Here is a 14,545-nt window from a genome sequence, read left to right as displayed (position 1 = left end):
GATCTACAACCCATCCTGGACAATGATCCCATACTTTCACAGGCCTTGGGTGGCAGGCCAGTCCTCACCCACACAACCTGCCAACCTGAAGCATATTCTCACCAGCAACTGCACTCTGCACCATAGTAACTCTAATTCAGGAACCAATCCATGCAACAAACCTTGATGCCAACTCTGCCCACATATCTACACCAACGATAGCATCACAGGACCTAACCAGATCAGCCACACCATCACCGGTTCATTCACCTGCACGTCCACCAATGTAATATACGCCATCATATGCCAGCGATGTTCCTCTGCTATGTACCTCGGCCAAACTGGACAGACTCTACGGAAAAGGATAAATGGACACAAATCAGATATTAGGAATGGCAATATACAAAAACCCGTAGGAGAACACTTCAACCTCCCTGGCCACACAGTAGCAGATCTTAAGGTGGCCATCCTGGAGCAAAAAACCTTCAGGACCAGACTTCAAAGAGAAACTGCTGAGCTTCAGTTCATCTGCAAATTTGACACCATCAGCTCAGGATTAAACAAAGACTGTGAATGGCTTGCCAACTACAAAACCAGTTTCTCCTCCCTTGGTTTCCACACCTCAGCTGCTAGAAGAGGGCCTCATCCTTCCTGATTGAACTAACCTCATTATCTCTAGCCTGCTTCTTGCTAGCATGTATATACCTGCCCCTGGAAATTTCCACTACATGCATCCAATGAAGTGGGTATTCACCCACGAAAGCTCATGCTCCAAAATGTCTGTTAGTCTATAAGGTGCCACAGGACTCTTTGCTGCTTTTACAGATCCAGACTAACACGGCTACCCCTCTGATACTTGACAGTATAACCTGTGATTTTGGTTCCAGGTTATACTGTCCAGTTTGGTATTGGCTCCTTAATTCTGATTTGCCATGTTAGTTCCCCAGGAGTGCTGGACCCCTTGGATTATAGAAAGCCAGCTGGGAAGAAGCCTCTGTCTTCTTGCCACATTTTAAGTAGCTCTTCTCTCCTTCCAGCTGGCTGGCATGGCATTGCAGGCTCTTTCAGACAGTCAGCATTCTGCCCACCTGACTCCCCCCACCAACCTTCTACCTACCCTCCCTTCTTTCTTCTCCCGCTTCTTCCAACAGTGTCGTTACTCCTTCTCTGCTCTGCCATGCCCTCCAGTTTCCTCCTCCCTGAACATCTCTCTTGCCATTACTCTCCCTGCTCTTTCTCTACTTTCAGCCTGACTACTCAGGAGCACCACATCCATCCTTTCTGTCAACTTGCACATCCCAGCTGCTTTTACCTTCTGACCAACCCCCTTCTCCAATTCCTATTGTTAAATTAGGAGCAAGAGAGTTAATTCTCCCAGAGAAATGTTTTACTTGGTGTATTGTCTTTCTTTTATAAACCCCTGTTGTGAAATCAGATCATGGCCTTCGCTAGGGTATTATAGGGCCAGTTTGTGACCTAGTCTATGCTGCCATGGAGGGGCATAAAAGTGAATAAGGAGCATAAATTCACTCCCCTTGACTGTCCCTGCATGTCTTCTAGACTTCAGGTATTGGCACTGTCATGAATATAGGGGGAAGGGTAACAACCTTTATGAATGCAATAGCATAAAATCCCTCCTTGGCAGCTGTACTGGATTGCCTTATCTGTAAGGGGTTAAGCAGTTCAAATAACTAGTTGGCACCTGACCAGAAGGACCAATGAGGAAAGAAGATACTTTCAAAGGATTTGTTTTTTTGTTGTGTGTGTTGTTCCCTCTCTAGGCGGAGGGAGAAGCCAAGCAGGTACAACATCTCCTGAAAATATACCTGGAATAATCCATCTAAAACCACAGAAACTGTGAGTAGGGCAAGGAAATGCATTAGGTTATCTTTTGTGCTGGCTTGTGAATTTTCCTTTGCTACAGAGGTAGTTTTATTCCTGCTTTTGTAACTGTGAAGCTGAGCCCAGAAGGGAATCCTCTGTGTTTTAAATCTTTTTATTACCTTGTAAAGTTACCTTCCATCCTGATTTTGCAGATGTGATTCTTTTATTTTTCCTTTATAAATTAAATTCTTCTTTTAAGAACCTGATTGATTTCAGTGTCCTGAAGACAAAGGGTCTGGTCTGTGCTCACATTGCTAAAGCAACTGGTTGGTATATTGTTCTCAAGCTTCCCCAGGAAAGGGGTTGAAGGGGCTTGGTGGGGATATATTGGGGGGATAGGAATTCCAAGTGACCTTCCCTGAATTTTTGTGTAAATCACTTGGTGGTGGCAGCAATACTAGCCAAGGACAAGGAAAGGAATTTGTACCTTTGGGAAGCTTTAACCAAAGTTGGTAGGATATAAACTTAGGGGGTCTTTCATGTGGGTCCCCACATCTGTACCCCAGAGTTCAGAGTGTGTGTGGGGGAACCCTGACAGGCACTGAGTAGCCCCTGCTACTTCCAACCTCCAAGCAGGTCCGTCTGCCCTCCTTACTACTGCTTACTTTCCCAAGCTTCAGAAAGACTGCTGAATTAGGCCCAGATTGTACCACACTTACTCATGTTAAGCAGTACTTCACCTTGCAGTTAGTGCTACTTATGTCAATGCGGCTGCTTGTAGAGTCCGTTGCTATTCAGTGTGAATATGGATGCCTGAATCTTACCTGTAAGTTACATGCAGTAACTCTTTCAACAACCTCCAAGAAGTTCATTCAAGACATAAGACCAAATTCACCCTTAGTGTAACTCCACTGACTTCAGTGGTGTTACAGCAGGGATGTATTTGGCCCTTGAACTGTGAAATACTGTTCTCCATCACTTTTCAGACTCAATTAAAGGTGTACACAAAAAGAAATATAAATGTGCTAATACTGCAATTACTTACTCTGCAATTTTTATTAGGGTTCAGATTGCTTTAAGTTCAGATTCAGAAATCATTTGAGACAGATGTCTCTGTCCCTTGGTAGTATTACCTCAGCAAATTGGTTGGTACAGTTTGGCAAGACTTCTGGAAATGTTTACACTTCAGGTCATTTTTATTTGTATAAATTGTTGACCTAATCACTGTCATTTAGGCACTAACTAAGCAGGCACTTTTATGAACTTGAGATGACTCAAAATACTACCTTAATTTTCAGGCAATTCTCATCACTCATCCAGCAAGCAACAGTATGTAGCATCCATATCTCTCTTGCTACTAAGTATAGTGTATTTGCTATCTGTCTCCATGGAAGGTCATATCAAGGTCATTCAGTGTTGTGAATGAAAATAATCAGTTGGTGAAAGTACAGAACTTGAAACCTTGGTGTATTTTCTTCTGACTAAAGAAGGCCAACCTTATTTAAGATAAAATGAACAGCAAGTTTTTCTGTTCTGAAGTCACAGATGCATTCTTAAAAGTACTTAGAAACCTTTGAACGAAAAGTGCTGTAATGGAAACTATTAATAATTTGTAAACATTTAAAATTCAAAATAACAGATTGTAAACAGTAAAGAGATCCGCAGGTAAATAGACAAAATGCTCACTTTCCCCATTGCTATTACATTTAATCTTTCTAGTGTAAATATTTTATTAAAGCTAATGTTAAATTGTACAATACACAGGTTAAGAAAAGAGTGTTTCTACATCTGGCTATAGTGCTTAGATTATTCATAAATACAAGGTTTGTTTTAAAAGTCATAAGATACATATAATGCATAATCATCAGTAACCCAAATTTAGATGAATAAATTTAACAATACAGTTATATATTAGCATCCAAGTATTTGGGTACATCACTCATGAAAAGTTATACAGAGAGTTGGTTGTGGAAAGCACATATATCAGTGACTGAAGATTGTCCCTCAGTAATTGAGAATTTAGAGTAGTGTCAAGGTTCCCTTCCCACTCTGAACTTTAGGGTACAGATGTGGGGACCTGCATGAAAGATCCCCTAAGCTTATTTTTACCAGCTTAGGTTAACAGTACGCTGCCACCACCAAGCATTAACCAAATATTTAGGGAGAGCCACTTGGAACTCTGCCTTCCCCCAAATATCTCCCAAGTCCCTAACCCGCTTTTTCTGGGCAGACTTGAGAATAATCCTCCCCAAACCCCTACACCCCTTTCCCTGGGAAGGCTTGAGAATATCCCCTCACCACTTAGTCCTGGTGAACACTGATCCAAACTCTTGGATCTTAAAACAATGAAGAATTAATCAGGTTCTTAAAAGAAGAATTTTAATTAAAGAAAAAAGGTGAAAGAAGTACCTCTGTAAGATTAGAATGAAAGATAATCTCACAGACAATCAGATTCAAAACACAGAGGGTTTCGCTCTGGGCAAAACTTTAAAATTACACAAATACATTCCTTCTGTAAATATTCGCTACCCTATGGGAGTGGTTTGGCTCCTTCTTTCTCTGTCTCCGGCAAAAGCACACACACAGCACAGACAACAGACTTTTCCCGCCTTCCAGATTTTGAAGTAAGTTGTCCCCTTACTGGTCCTTCTGGTCAGGTGTCAGCTAAGTTATGGGAACTTTTTAACCCTTTACAGGTAAAAGAGTAATTAACCCTTAACTGTATGTTTATGACAAGTAGGTTGTCCAATTAGAAAATACAATCCATCAGGGAAGTATTTCAGTTACTTTCCTGACTGCGCTTCTCATCGACATTCTAGCTGATCCCTCCTGGTATTGCCAATGTCTGGTGGTGTGTTCTAGGTATACGTCTCTTGACCATGTGATGGCATCCAACACCATGAGTTGCCGCATCAGCCGAGCGTAGCATTGACCTATTCCATATTCTCTCAACACTCACTCGTTACTGGGGTCCTATGCACCCAGGGCTCCGACGATCAGAGGTGTAATTCTAGCACATGTAGACATACTTGAAAAATGGTTCAGGCTTTAGCCGTAAATTATGCCAAAGCAAAGTCCTGAAAATTAGTGTTGCAACATATTTGTTGCAACAAAATTAAAAAACAAAACCTCGGAATAGATTTCATTACTAATGGTAGCATGGCTGTTTCTGTTTTAGATTGCTGTGGAAATAACTTTCGTCCTGTTCAGTTAAGCATCTCAGGAGTGAAATGTGTGAGTCTTACACTAACCCCAAAAGAAAAAAAAACCCTATATTACAAGCATATTTGATTCTATGGCAAGATCCGTGAAATAAAATACGTTCTCCTTTTGCATCAAACTATTCTAAAGTGCAATGCAGGCATTTTCCTTTTCTGCAGGATTGTTAGCAGCCTGGCAAACTGTGTGGTAAAGAATGTGTTTACATATATATAGAATGGCCTTCAGTTGGAAAGTGAAATCCCTATAGAAAATGATTTATATGATCTTTCAGAATATTGAAGAAATTTACATTTGCAATCTATTTGTCTAACTGGGAACTTGAAAATCTCAGCAATCCCACAGAATATCACAGTGGTTGCCAGTATGTGTATACTGTATGCATATAATGATGACTGTCTTACATTTATTCTTCATCTTTCATCCAAAAGGATCTCTCAACATTCTACAATAAACTGATGTATAAATTATACACATGAATCACTTCATTCATCTCTAAAACTCACCAGCCTCAAGGGCGAAACTTGTCAACTGTTTTCACAGTGCACTGAAGCATAGCAACAGTTTAGGACAGGAAGTGAAGAATCCGTAATACATAACCGCCCCCCCCCCATACTTCTGTCATTGTTCTTTTATTTATTTGGTGGCAACATGCATGAGAAAACATTGCAGCATATATAATGGGGATAGAAGACAATTCTACCCTCATTTACACTTAAACAGTCATTGATTTCAATGGCGTTCTATGGTGTACCTGGGCCCCTAACTCAGAGTATGTTCACACTACAATCAGAGGTGTAATTCTAGCACATGTAGACATACCTGAGCTGCTTCGATCTAGCAAGTGACAATGAAGCTGTGGCAGCACACTGCATAGGCAGTAGTACAGTTTATGCAAGCCAGCCCAGGAACCTGGATATGTACTCAAGTGTCCAGCCAATGCTGATGTCCGTGCTGCTGTGGCTTCTCTGCTATTGTTATCTGAGGTAGCTAGACCAAAGCTAGCTTTTATATGTCTACATGTGCTACAGTCACACATCTGATTGCAGTGTAGACATACCCTTAGTTGAATTTGTAGCGTAGATGGAGTCTTACTGATTTTACCTCCTATTGTAGAAAACTGGTCTGCTGGTATGTCTTCATCTTCCAAAAGTGTGGATGTTCTGGTCTCCATATGTTTTGATTAACCCCAACCACAAAGCCATATTATCCCATAAGGTGAATGTGTAGAGGAAATCCTGACTGTATGGTAATTCTGAACTTAACTGGAGTAATTTGTGTTCTTCAGTACCAGCAGATGTGTAGTCTGTAGGGAGCAGTTTGGCTACATTTATTTTTTTACATCTGTCTGTTAAATCAGAGATGCAAATTGAAAATGCAGCACTCAGCAACTGCTTGTGGATTTGTAGCTCTCCCTGGAGAAATGTGGCATCATAAAACAATGAATGGATTACAATGAGACATAAATATAGTATTTTCATTTGACAGATATAATCCTTCTCCAGTATTGTTCATATTAGATAGAGAGAAATGGTACCTTTTCCTGTAGACCAGCATACAAAGGAAGGAAGCACATCTAAGCACTGAGACCAGGAGCAGCGCCAGGGTTTTTGGCGACGTAGGCGGGGGTCCTTCCTCGCTCCCGGTCGTTGGCGGCAATTCTGCGGCAGCGGGGGTCCTTCCGCGCTCCCGATCTTTGGGGCACTTCGGCGGCAGGTCCCAGAGCGAGTGAAGGACCCGCCGCAGAATTGCCACCGACGACCCAGAGCGCGGAACGACCCCCCGCTGCTGAATTGCAGCCAAGGGCAGCAAAATGCCGCTCTCCCAAATCCTGGTGCCCTAGGCGACCGCCTAGGTTGCCTAAATGGAAGCTCCAGCCCTGACTGAGACACATATTTGACAGTTAAGTTGGCACCAGGTTTTCATAGCTCTGGGATGAGCAAAAAAAAGGATACTTTGTTTTGCAATGCTGTGTATTGGAGATCATACCAGAATGGACCTTGCTTACAGAAAATCTGAGATGCAGTTGGTGCTAGAAAGCCTCCTGGAGGCAATGGAGGCAGCAAACCATCAGTACTTCCAACCCCAAATGTTCAAAAATCATGAGTCAGGCTCACCAAAAACAATGAGACTGGCTTTAAAATCATGAGATTATGTACAGATAATAGATTTGGTTTTCTTTTTATCTGCCTTATGCTTTTTGAGCCTTTAGGGTGCACTGGGATCACATTTGGAAGCTTTCTCCACAGATACAAAGGCTAGAAACTTACTTTTTCTTGAACGATGAAGACTGAAATCATCACATATTCACTTGACTCCAGGAGCTGGGGCTTTAAGGAAAAGAATAATTATCATGAGATTCATGCCAAAATCATGAGAGTTGGCGACTCTGAGTCCTTCCTTCTAGGCTACAGGCTGCGAGGGAAGCCCCATCCTATCCTCAAAAAAAGCAATAACAATGCAGTCCATGCTGCATGGTCAGGCACTCAGCTTTGCCATCTGTGTTCTCAGCTGGGAACCTGGATAGACCAAATATATGCTGAGTCATTCTACCGGGAAGCAGGAGGTAAATCAGCTTTGCTTCTAAAGGAGAGCCTAGTGGAGAAGCATGCAGGCAAACACCATACCAGTGGACTGCCCCAGCCTCTGAAGAGGCCTTACCTCACAGATTTCCAGAATCCATGGGCAATTTTTGTCCCTTTACTTTACAAATGTGTCAGAAAAGCCCCTCTCCAAAAACTTGAACCAGTAGATAATGTAGACACACTTTTGGAGAGCTGTTTTGTTAGAGTAAATCTGGTGAAATAATTCATAACCATCAATTTTCAAGAAAACCAAGAGAACTGTGAATCTGATAGTAGATAAATAAGCGGTCAGTTACTGAGCATCTTCTTTATCAAAGTATCATGCTTGAGTGGGGGTTAATTAAAGTCTTTGTTATCCAAGTCTGGTGGCCTGAGAGAGCGTGAACAAGGAATGAGTCGGTGAGGGCTATTTTTAAAACTATGTGTGCACTTTTGCACACGCAAAAGAATACACACAATTTACATGCACATGTTTGAAAATTTGGTCCTGAGAAACTAACATTTTTAAAAAATGTTCAGGACTGACCTAACTCTGCTTCCATTGAAGTCAATGGTAAAACTCTGACTTGAATAGGAAGAGAGGCCAGTGTAAGCACTTTTGCGATTCCTACCTTAAGAGTCTGAGGAAAAGGTTGAGAGCTGAAGATTGAGTCATTTGGAAGATGGTGAAACAATAATAAATATGTAGCCCTTTTCAACAGTAGATCGCAAAGCATTTTCCAAATGTGAGTTTTTTTGGAGTAGGCAGTGGGAAGGACGTTCAAAAAATCTATAATATTTTGAGGGGGAAGCAGTGGCAAAAGCCATGGAAGCACCAGGCTCCATTTATTCTAACCCACCTTTGAATCTGAGATGTGTCAAGGATGCTAATGCTGGTTTAGAGAGATGGCTGGAGTATAGTGGAAAGAAACATTTTTTTCTTTTTTTCATATGTGTTTGTACTTTAGGCAACAAGAGCAACCCTGAGCCATCACTGTACAAACCTGGGCGATTCACTGGGGAAAGAAAATGATATAGCTCTCATTATTGATGGCCAGACTTTGAAGTATGCTCTCTCGTTTGAAGTCCGTCAGTGCTTCCTGGACCTAGCACTGTCCTGTAAGGCAGTCATCTGTTGCAGGTAAGAAATGTCAGGACTTTCTCCAGTGAGGAGCTGGTGTAACTCTTCATCTTCTCCTGCCATTTATCCCCTTCAGGCTTATAGCACACGTAGGAAATGTAAAAGAAGGAAACTTACAGGTTAATATTTAAGAGGAGTTGAGCTATCTGCTGTAAGTTGCTTGTTTATTCAAACACAGTTGTGAGTTATCTGTTATGGAACAATTATTGGGAAGCAGGGCTGCATACTGGGAATATCCCACAAGGGCTGAGTGCAAGGAATACTTCCTCTCTAATGGCTTCTCTGTGGTTGCTGCAGCTGCTGTAGCTACCATAGCTATGCCCGCGCCTCCCACACACTGCAGGACTGTGTGAGTGACTGACGGATCAGTGTAGTCTTGGATTTTACTTCTCCCCTCTGCTAACCCCAAAACCTGCAGTCAGAAGACAGAACGAACCCCTGTTCAGTGCCCCAGGGATGCATACCCTTTTCATGGACTCTCCGTGTCTTGAATGCCCCCCAGCAATGGAATTATCTTAGTTCTCAAAAACTGTACTATAGTGATGAGCATGGTATTTAAACGATAGATAGAAAATGTCGTGGCTGCAGACGAACAGGCAGGATTCTCCCCTATTTAAAAATAGAAATGCTTTTTAATTATGCAGATTATTTGGATAATTGAGCCTGATAGCTTTTTATAAAGTGATAGGAGATAATGAGGAAACAGGCCTCCCTGACACCTTGATTATAGGAGGCACTGAAGAATAGGAGCTGTGATGTTATACCTGTGATCATGCTTAAGCAGTGGGAATTAAATAGCCAGAGGTTGCCTCCACTTGGTATGGCAGCTCTTCATTAAGCAGAGCTGCACAGAGAGGCAAGGAAACAATATTAAATATCTTAGCAGGTACATAAACCCCAATAGTATATGTTATTAGATTGTAATTCATTTGCGTGGCCTTCCCTAGAGGGTAGCCATCAATGCTGTTCTGCTGCTGAGTAATCTCCTGCGATGGCTTTGAGCTCTGACAGGGTTTAGTGTTCAGCATTTTTCTGTGTTGTAATCACAGAACACTGTGAAAATTACATTGCTGAGTTTTAACCTTTTGATGCAAACAGAAGAGCGATGAGTGTTTGTACTACTAGGCTGTTTTCATTGGGTCTTTTTTGGATGAAAAAGGGAACTCAGAAGACTGAGTAATGAAAGAAATTTCCCTCCTTATTGTTTTGAAGGTTAATATACAGAATACTTCAATTAATACCTTGTAGAAGTAGTAATGGTAATATTTGATAATATTTTCATTGTAAGCGGGGGGCAGAGTCTGATTGCATGGTAGGAGTTGTGCAAAGTTTTTCACATTTGTATTCAAAGCAGCCTACAAATATTAACTAATCAGTTCCCACAATACTGTTGGTAATTGGGAAAATATTTCCCCATTTTATAGATGGAGACAGAAAGAAACAGCAAAATTAAGACCTGTATTTTCAGAATTGGCCTCTTAATTTGGGGTACTTTGGTTTCTGAGTGGCAAACCTTAGACACACAGGGCTAGATCCACAAAGGGATTTAAGGACCTAAGTCCAAAATTTAGATCCTCAGCTCCCCTGTTTAGTTTTTGCCTAACCCTCTTGGCACCTGTTTCCACTGGTAAAGTCCCCCAGGAACCTGGATTTCTGCTGGTGCACATACATACCACCACATAAGTCCTGAGGCCATTCAGCTTTGTAGCACCTACCTCATGCCTAAGCCAGCTGGATATTCAACCTGGGCATTCTCCCACCTATCTCGCCTACAGTGCCCAATCTAATGGCTTTTTCACAGGCCCTCTTAGAGTAATTACCAGACCAGGCCTTACACACATTGAGTGAAGAGAGGTGCCTATGCTTCCCTTCCACCCAATCACTAGCCGAGGGGTTAGAGCACTCACCTGCAATGTGGAAGGTCCCGTTTCAAATACCTACTCTGCCTGACTTGAACAGGAACTTGAACCCAGGTCTCCTGCCCGACAGGTGAAATGCTCTAACTGCTGTGTTATGAATATTCTCAAGTGGGGCCCTGTCTCTCCTGCTGAAACTGTTCCACTTTGTATAAAAAACTTAATATTAATTGAAGCAGGAACTGGAACCGAGGTCTCCCAGGAGAGTGTGCTAGCCACTAGACTATAGACTAGTCATTGTATTTCTAGCCAAGTGCCTATGTAAGTGTTTTTATACAAAGTGGAACAGCTTCAACGAGAGACATTGAGAGAGACCTGCTCCAGAATAGCCCAGTGGTTTGGCCACTCACATGAGAGACCAGGGTTCAAGTTAGAGTTGCCAATTTTCTAATGGCACAAAATCGAACACCTTGCCCCTCCCCCTGCTCTGCCCCTTTTCCAAGGCCTTGCCCCTTCTCTGAGGCCCCACCCGCCCTCCCACTGTTGCGTGCTCTTCCCCACCCTCATTCATTTTCACTGGGCTGGGGAAGGGGGTTAGGGTGTGGGAGGGGGTGGAGGCTCTGGCTGGAGGTGCTGGCTCTGGGGTGGGGCCAGAAATGAGGGGTTCAGGGTGCAGGAGAGGGCTCCAGGCTGGGGCAGGGGGTTGGGGTGTGGAATCAGGTAAGGACTCCAGCTGGTGGTGTGGGCTCTGGGGTGGGGCTGGGAATGAGGGGTTTAGGGGGATGAGAGGGCTCATTCTCATGGGGCCAAGGGGTTTGGAGAGTGGGAGGGGGATCAGGGCTGGGGCAGGGGCTTGGGTTGCAGAAGGGGGTATGGAGTGCAGAAGGGGGTGTGGGGTGCAGGCTCCAGGGAGGGAGTTTGGGTGTGGGAGGGAGCTCAGGGCTCGCCAGGGAGGTTGGGTGTGGGAGAGAGTGCAGGTTCTGGCTGGGGGTACAGGCTGTGTGGTGGGGCTGGGGATGAGGGGTTTGGGGTACAGGAGGGGGCTCAGAGCTGGGCAGGGGCAGGGGTTGGAGTGCGGCGTGTGGGCTCTGGGAGGGAATTGTAGTGCAGGAGGGGGTTCCGACCTGGGGCAGGGGGTTGGGGTGTGGGCTCCAGCCGGGTAGTGCTTACCTCAGGCGGCTCCCGGCAGTGGCTGGCATGTCCCTGTGGCCCCTAGGCACAGGGGTGGCAGGGAGCTCCTCACACTTCCCTCCCCTGCAGGCCACTGTTTGCAGCCAATGGGAGCTGTGGAGCTGTCGCTTTGGGTAGGGGCAGCTCATGAAGCAGTGAGAGGCTCTGGAAGAGGGGAAGCAGTGGGGAAAGGAAAGATCCAAGGAAAGATCAACAACTGGAAGACAAAGACTTTGAACTGAGAGAGTTTGGTCCCAGGCTGGAAAAGGGTCCAGTCTGTGTATTGAGGAACTGTAACCTGCTTCTACCATCTGTCAGGGTGAGAAAAACTGTTTGATTCAACTCTTGCGCAGACTAAAAGCTAAGGATTTAGAAAGCATCTTTACTTTTTATTTTCTTAAGGTAACTACCTCTGACCTTTATGCCTACCACTTATAATCACTTAACATCTGTCCTTCTGTAGTTAATAAATCTGTTTTATATTTTACCTAAAACAGTGTGTTTTGTTTGAATAGCTTGGGAAATCTCAGCTCAGGTTAACAAGAGCTGTTGAATGTCCACTACCTTTCTGTTGGAGTTGCGAACTAGGTAATGAACTGACACTGGCCCAGCTTTTAACTGGAACAAGATGGTTCAGTTCTGGGGTGCAAGACGAGGGAGCTGAGGGGAATTGAGAGATCATTCATGTAACACGGTTGGGAATGTCCCTGCCTGTGGATGTCTGTGTAAGTGCAGTGCCTATCAGAGGTTTGTAGCTTGACATCAGCATTGCAGTGTGAGGAATACCCAGGCTGGTTGGTTTTGGAGGGCTCAGCAGTTCCACTGTCCAGGTTGCACCCTGGGGATCCCATCACACCCCTCTTGTGTGTATGCATTATATGATGTAGTTTTTAATTACATGATTACATGCTATCACAGAACCCCTCATTCAGTGCACAGTTTGGATGTTCCTCACTGAAAGAGTCATTATTCAATATTTCTTTGTATGCTCATCATTCAGTCTCTAGTCTTAAGCCTTACTTACTGCACATCATCCAAACTTTGCACTGAACACAAAACTCAGGTTCCTCATGGGATATTTTGTTGCTCATCATTGTAATATTTTATCTTCAGAACACTCCTAGGAGGTAGCACAGTATTACTCCCATTTGTCATAATATAATTCCCAATTCTGAACCTTAGCGTCCAAAATATGGGTACTAGCATGAATTCCCCTAAGCTTAATTACCAGCTTAGATCCTGTAGTGCTGCCACTAATCAGGACTTAGTGTAGAGTGCCTGATAAACTCTGGTCTCCCCCAAAACCTTCCCTGGGGACCCCAAGACCCAAATTCCTTGAGTCTCACAACAAAGGGGAATAAACCATTTCCCTTCCCCCTCCTTTCTTCCTCCCAGCTCCTTTCTGCCCTGGGTACACTAGGAGATCACCGTGATTCAAACTCCTTGAATCACCACACAGAGAGGAATGATACCTTCCCCCTCCTCTTTTCTCTTCATCCAGAGGCAATCCAGATTCAAACTCCGTGAATCTAAAACAAAGAGGAAATTCACTTTTCCCTTCTCCCCCCTGCTCTCTTTCCCTTCTCCCCACCAATCCCTGGTGTGTACAGACTCAGTTCCTTTGAGCCTTAACTAGGAGAAAAACATCAGACAAGTCTTAAAGCAAAGCTTTTAATAAAAAGAAAGAAAAAAGGTAAAAGTTTATCTCTGCAATTTAGATGGTAAAAAGTTACAGGGTCTGTCAGCTTATACAAACTAGAAAGAAGTCTCCCCCCCAGCAAAATACAATTTAAAATATTTCCAGCAAACTACACATTTGCAAATAAAGGAAAACAAATAAAAAGACTATACTATCTTTCTACCTTTATACTCACAAAATTGGAATAGAAGATTAGAGAGCCTGCAGGTACGAGTGGTCACTCTCAGAGCCCAGAGAGAACAAAGCAAAACCCAAAAAACACAAACAAAGGCTTCCCTCCACCGAGATTTGAAAGTATCTTGTCTCCTGATTGGTCCCCTGGTCATGTGTTTGGTTCCCTGTTTGTTAACCCTTTACAGGTAAAAGAGACATTAACCCTTAACTATCTGTTTATGACACCATTACAAATAATTTTTAGTGTACGTAGATTTTGTAATTAGTGTTAGTGTAAATAGTCAATGTAGATAGTCCTTATGGTTGAAGGACTCCCTTCGCTCGAGAGGCCAAGCATGCCCTAGTCCCTGGCTTCAAACCTTGTGCACTCCAGCTGCTTGAAGTGCATGTGAGGGCCAAGTGCCAGATTTGTTGGGACTTTAGACTCCACACCAGAAAGGACAGAGAAATAAGGCTGAAGGCTATCCTAATGGAAGCCGCTCTCAGACCAGCCTCAGAGCCAAGTTGCTCCAATTCTACACCAAGCACTTTGGCTTCGATACAAATCCCTTCTCTGGCACCACACTTTTCCTGGCACTATTCACCATCTCCAGTGTCAAGGAGAAGCACAAAAAGCAGCGCACTGATAGAGGATGCTCGATGGTGCAGAAAAAGGACAAGCCTGGGGAAGGCAGCACAGTGCGACCTATGCTGGGCCACTCCTCCACCCTCAGCCCATGGTGGCACTATCAGCTCTGTCCCGAGTGTTGAATCTGGTGCAGGACCCTCGGCCAACACCCAGAAGCCACTGTGGTACCAGCGGTCTGACTGTTCCATTGACCCTGGAGGCCTTTGCAGTGGCCAGGGATTTACTATCATTCCCGGTCTCCCTGACTCCAATGGGATAGCTGCTGGCTTCGAAGACTGGGAGCAGGAATGA

The 14,545-nt window shown here is 43.8% G+C and overlaps 1 protein-coding gene across 2 annotated transcripts in view; it reads left to right on the top strand.

Annotated features, from left to right (window-relative positions):
• Positions 1 to 14,545, top strand: part of ATP8A2 (ATPase phospholipid transporting 8A2) — a 591,777-nt gene that overhangs the window by 245,171 nt on the left and 332,061 nt on the right. For both annotated transcript variants that reach the window (XM_030562288.1, XM_030562284.1), the window contains exon 25: positions 8,555 to 8,727. In XM_030562288.1, coding sequence (XP_030418148.1) covers positions 8,555 to 8,727 — 173 coding nt within the window. The remainder of the gene's footprint in view (positions 1 to 8,554; positions 8,728 to 14,545) is intronic.

The sequence above is a fragment of the Gopherus evgoodei genome, chromosome 1 (genome assembly GCF_007399415.2).
Source record: "Gopherus evgoodei ecotype Sinaloan lineage chromosome 1, rGopEvg1_v1.p, whole genome shotgun sequence".
NCBI lineage: Eukaryota > Metazoa > Chordata > Testudines > Testudinidae > Gopherus > Gopherus evgoodei.
Note: the sequence above shows the minus strand (reverse complement) of the source record. Positions and strands in the feature narration are given on the sequence as shown.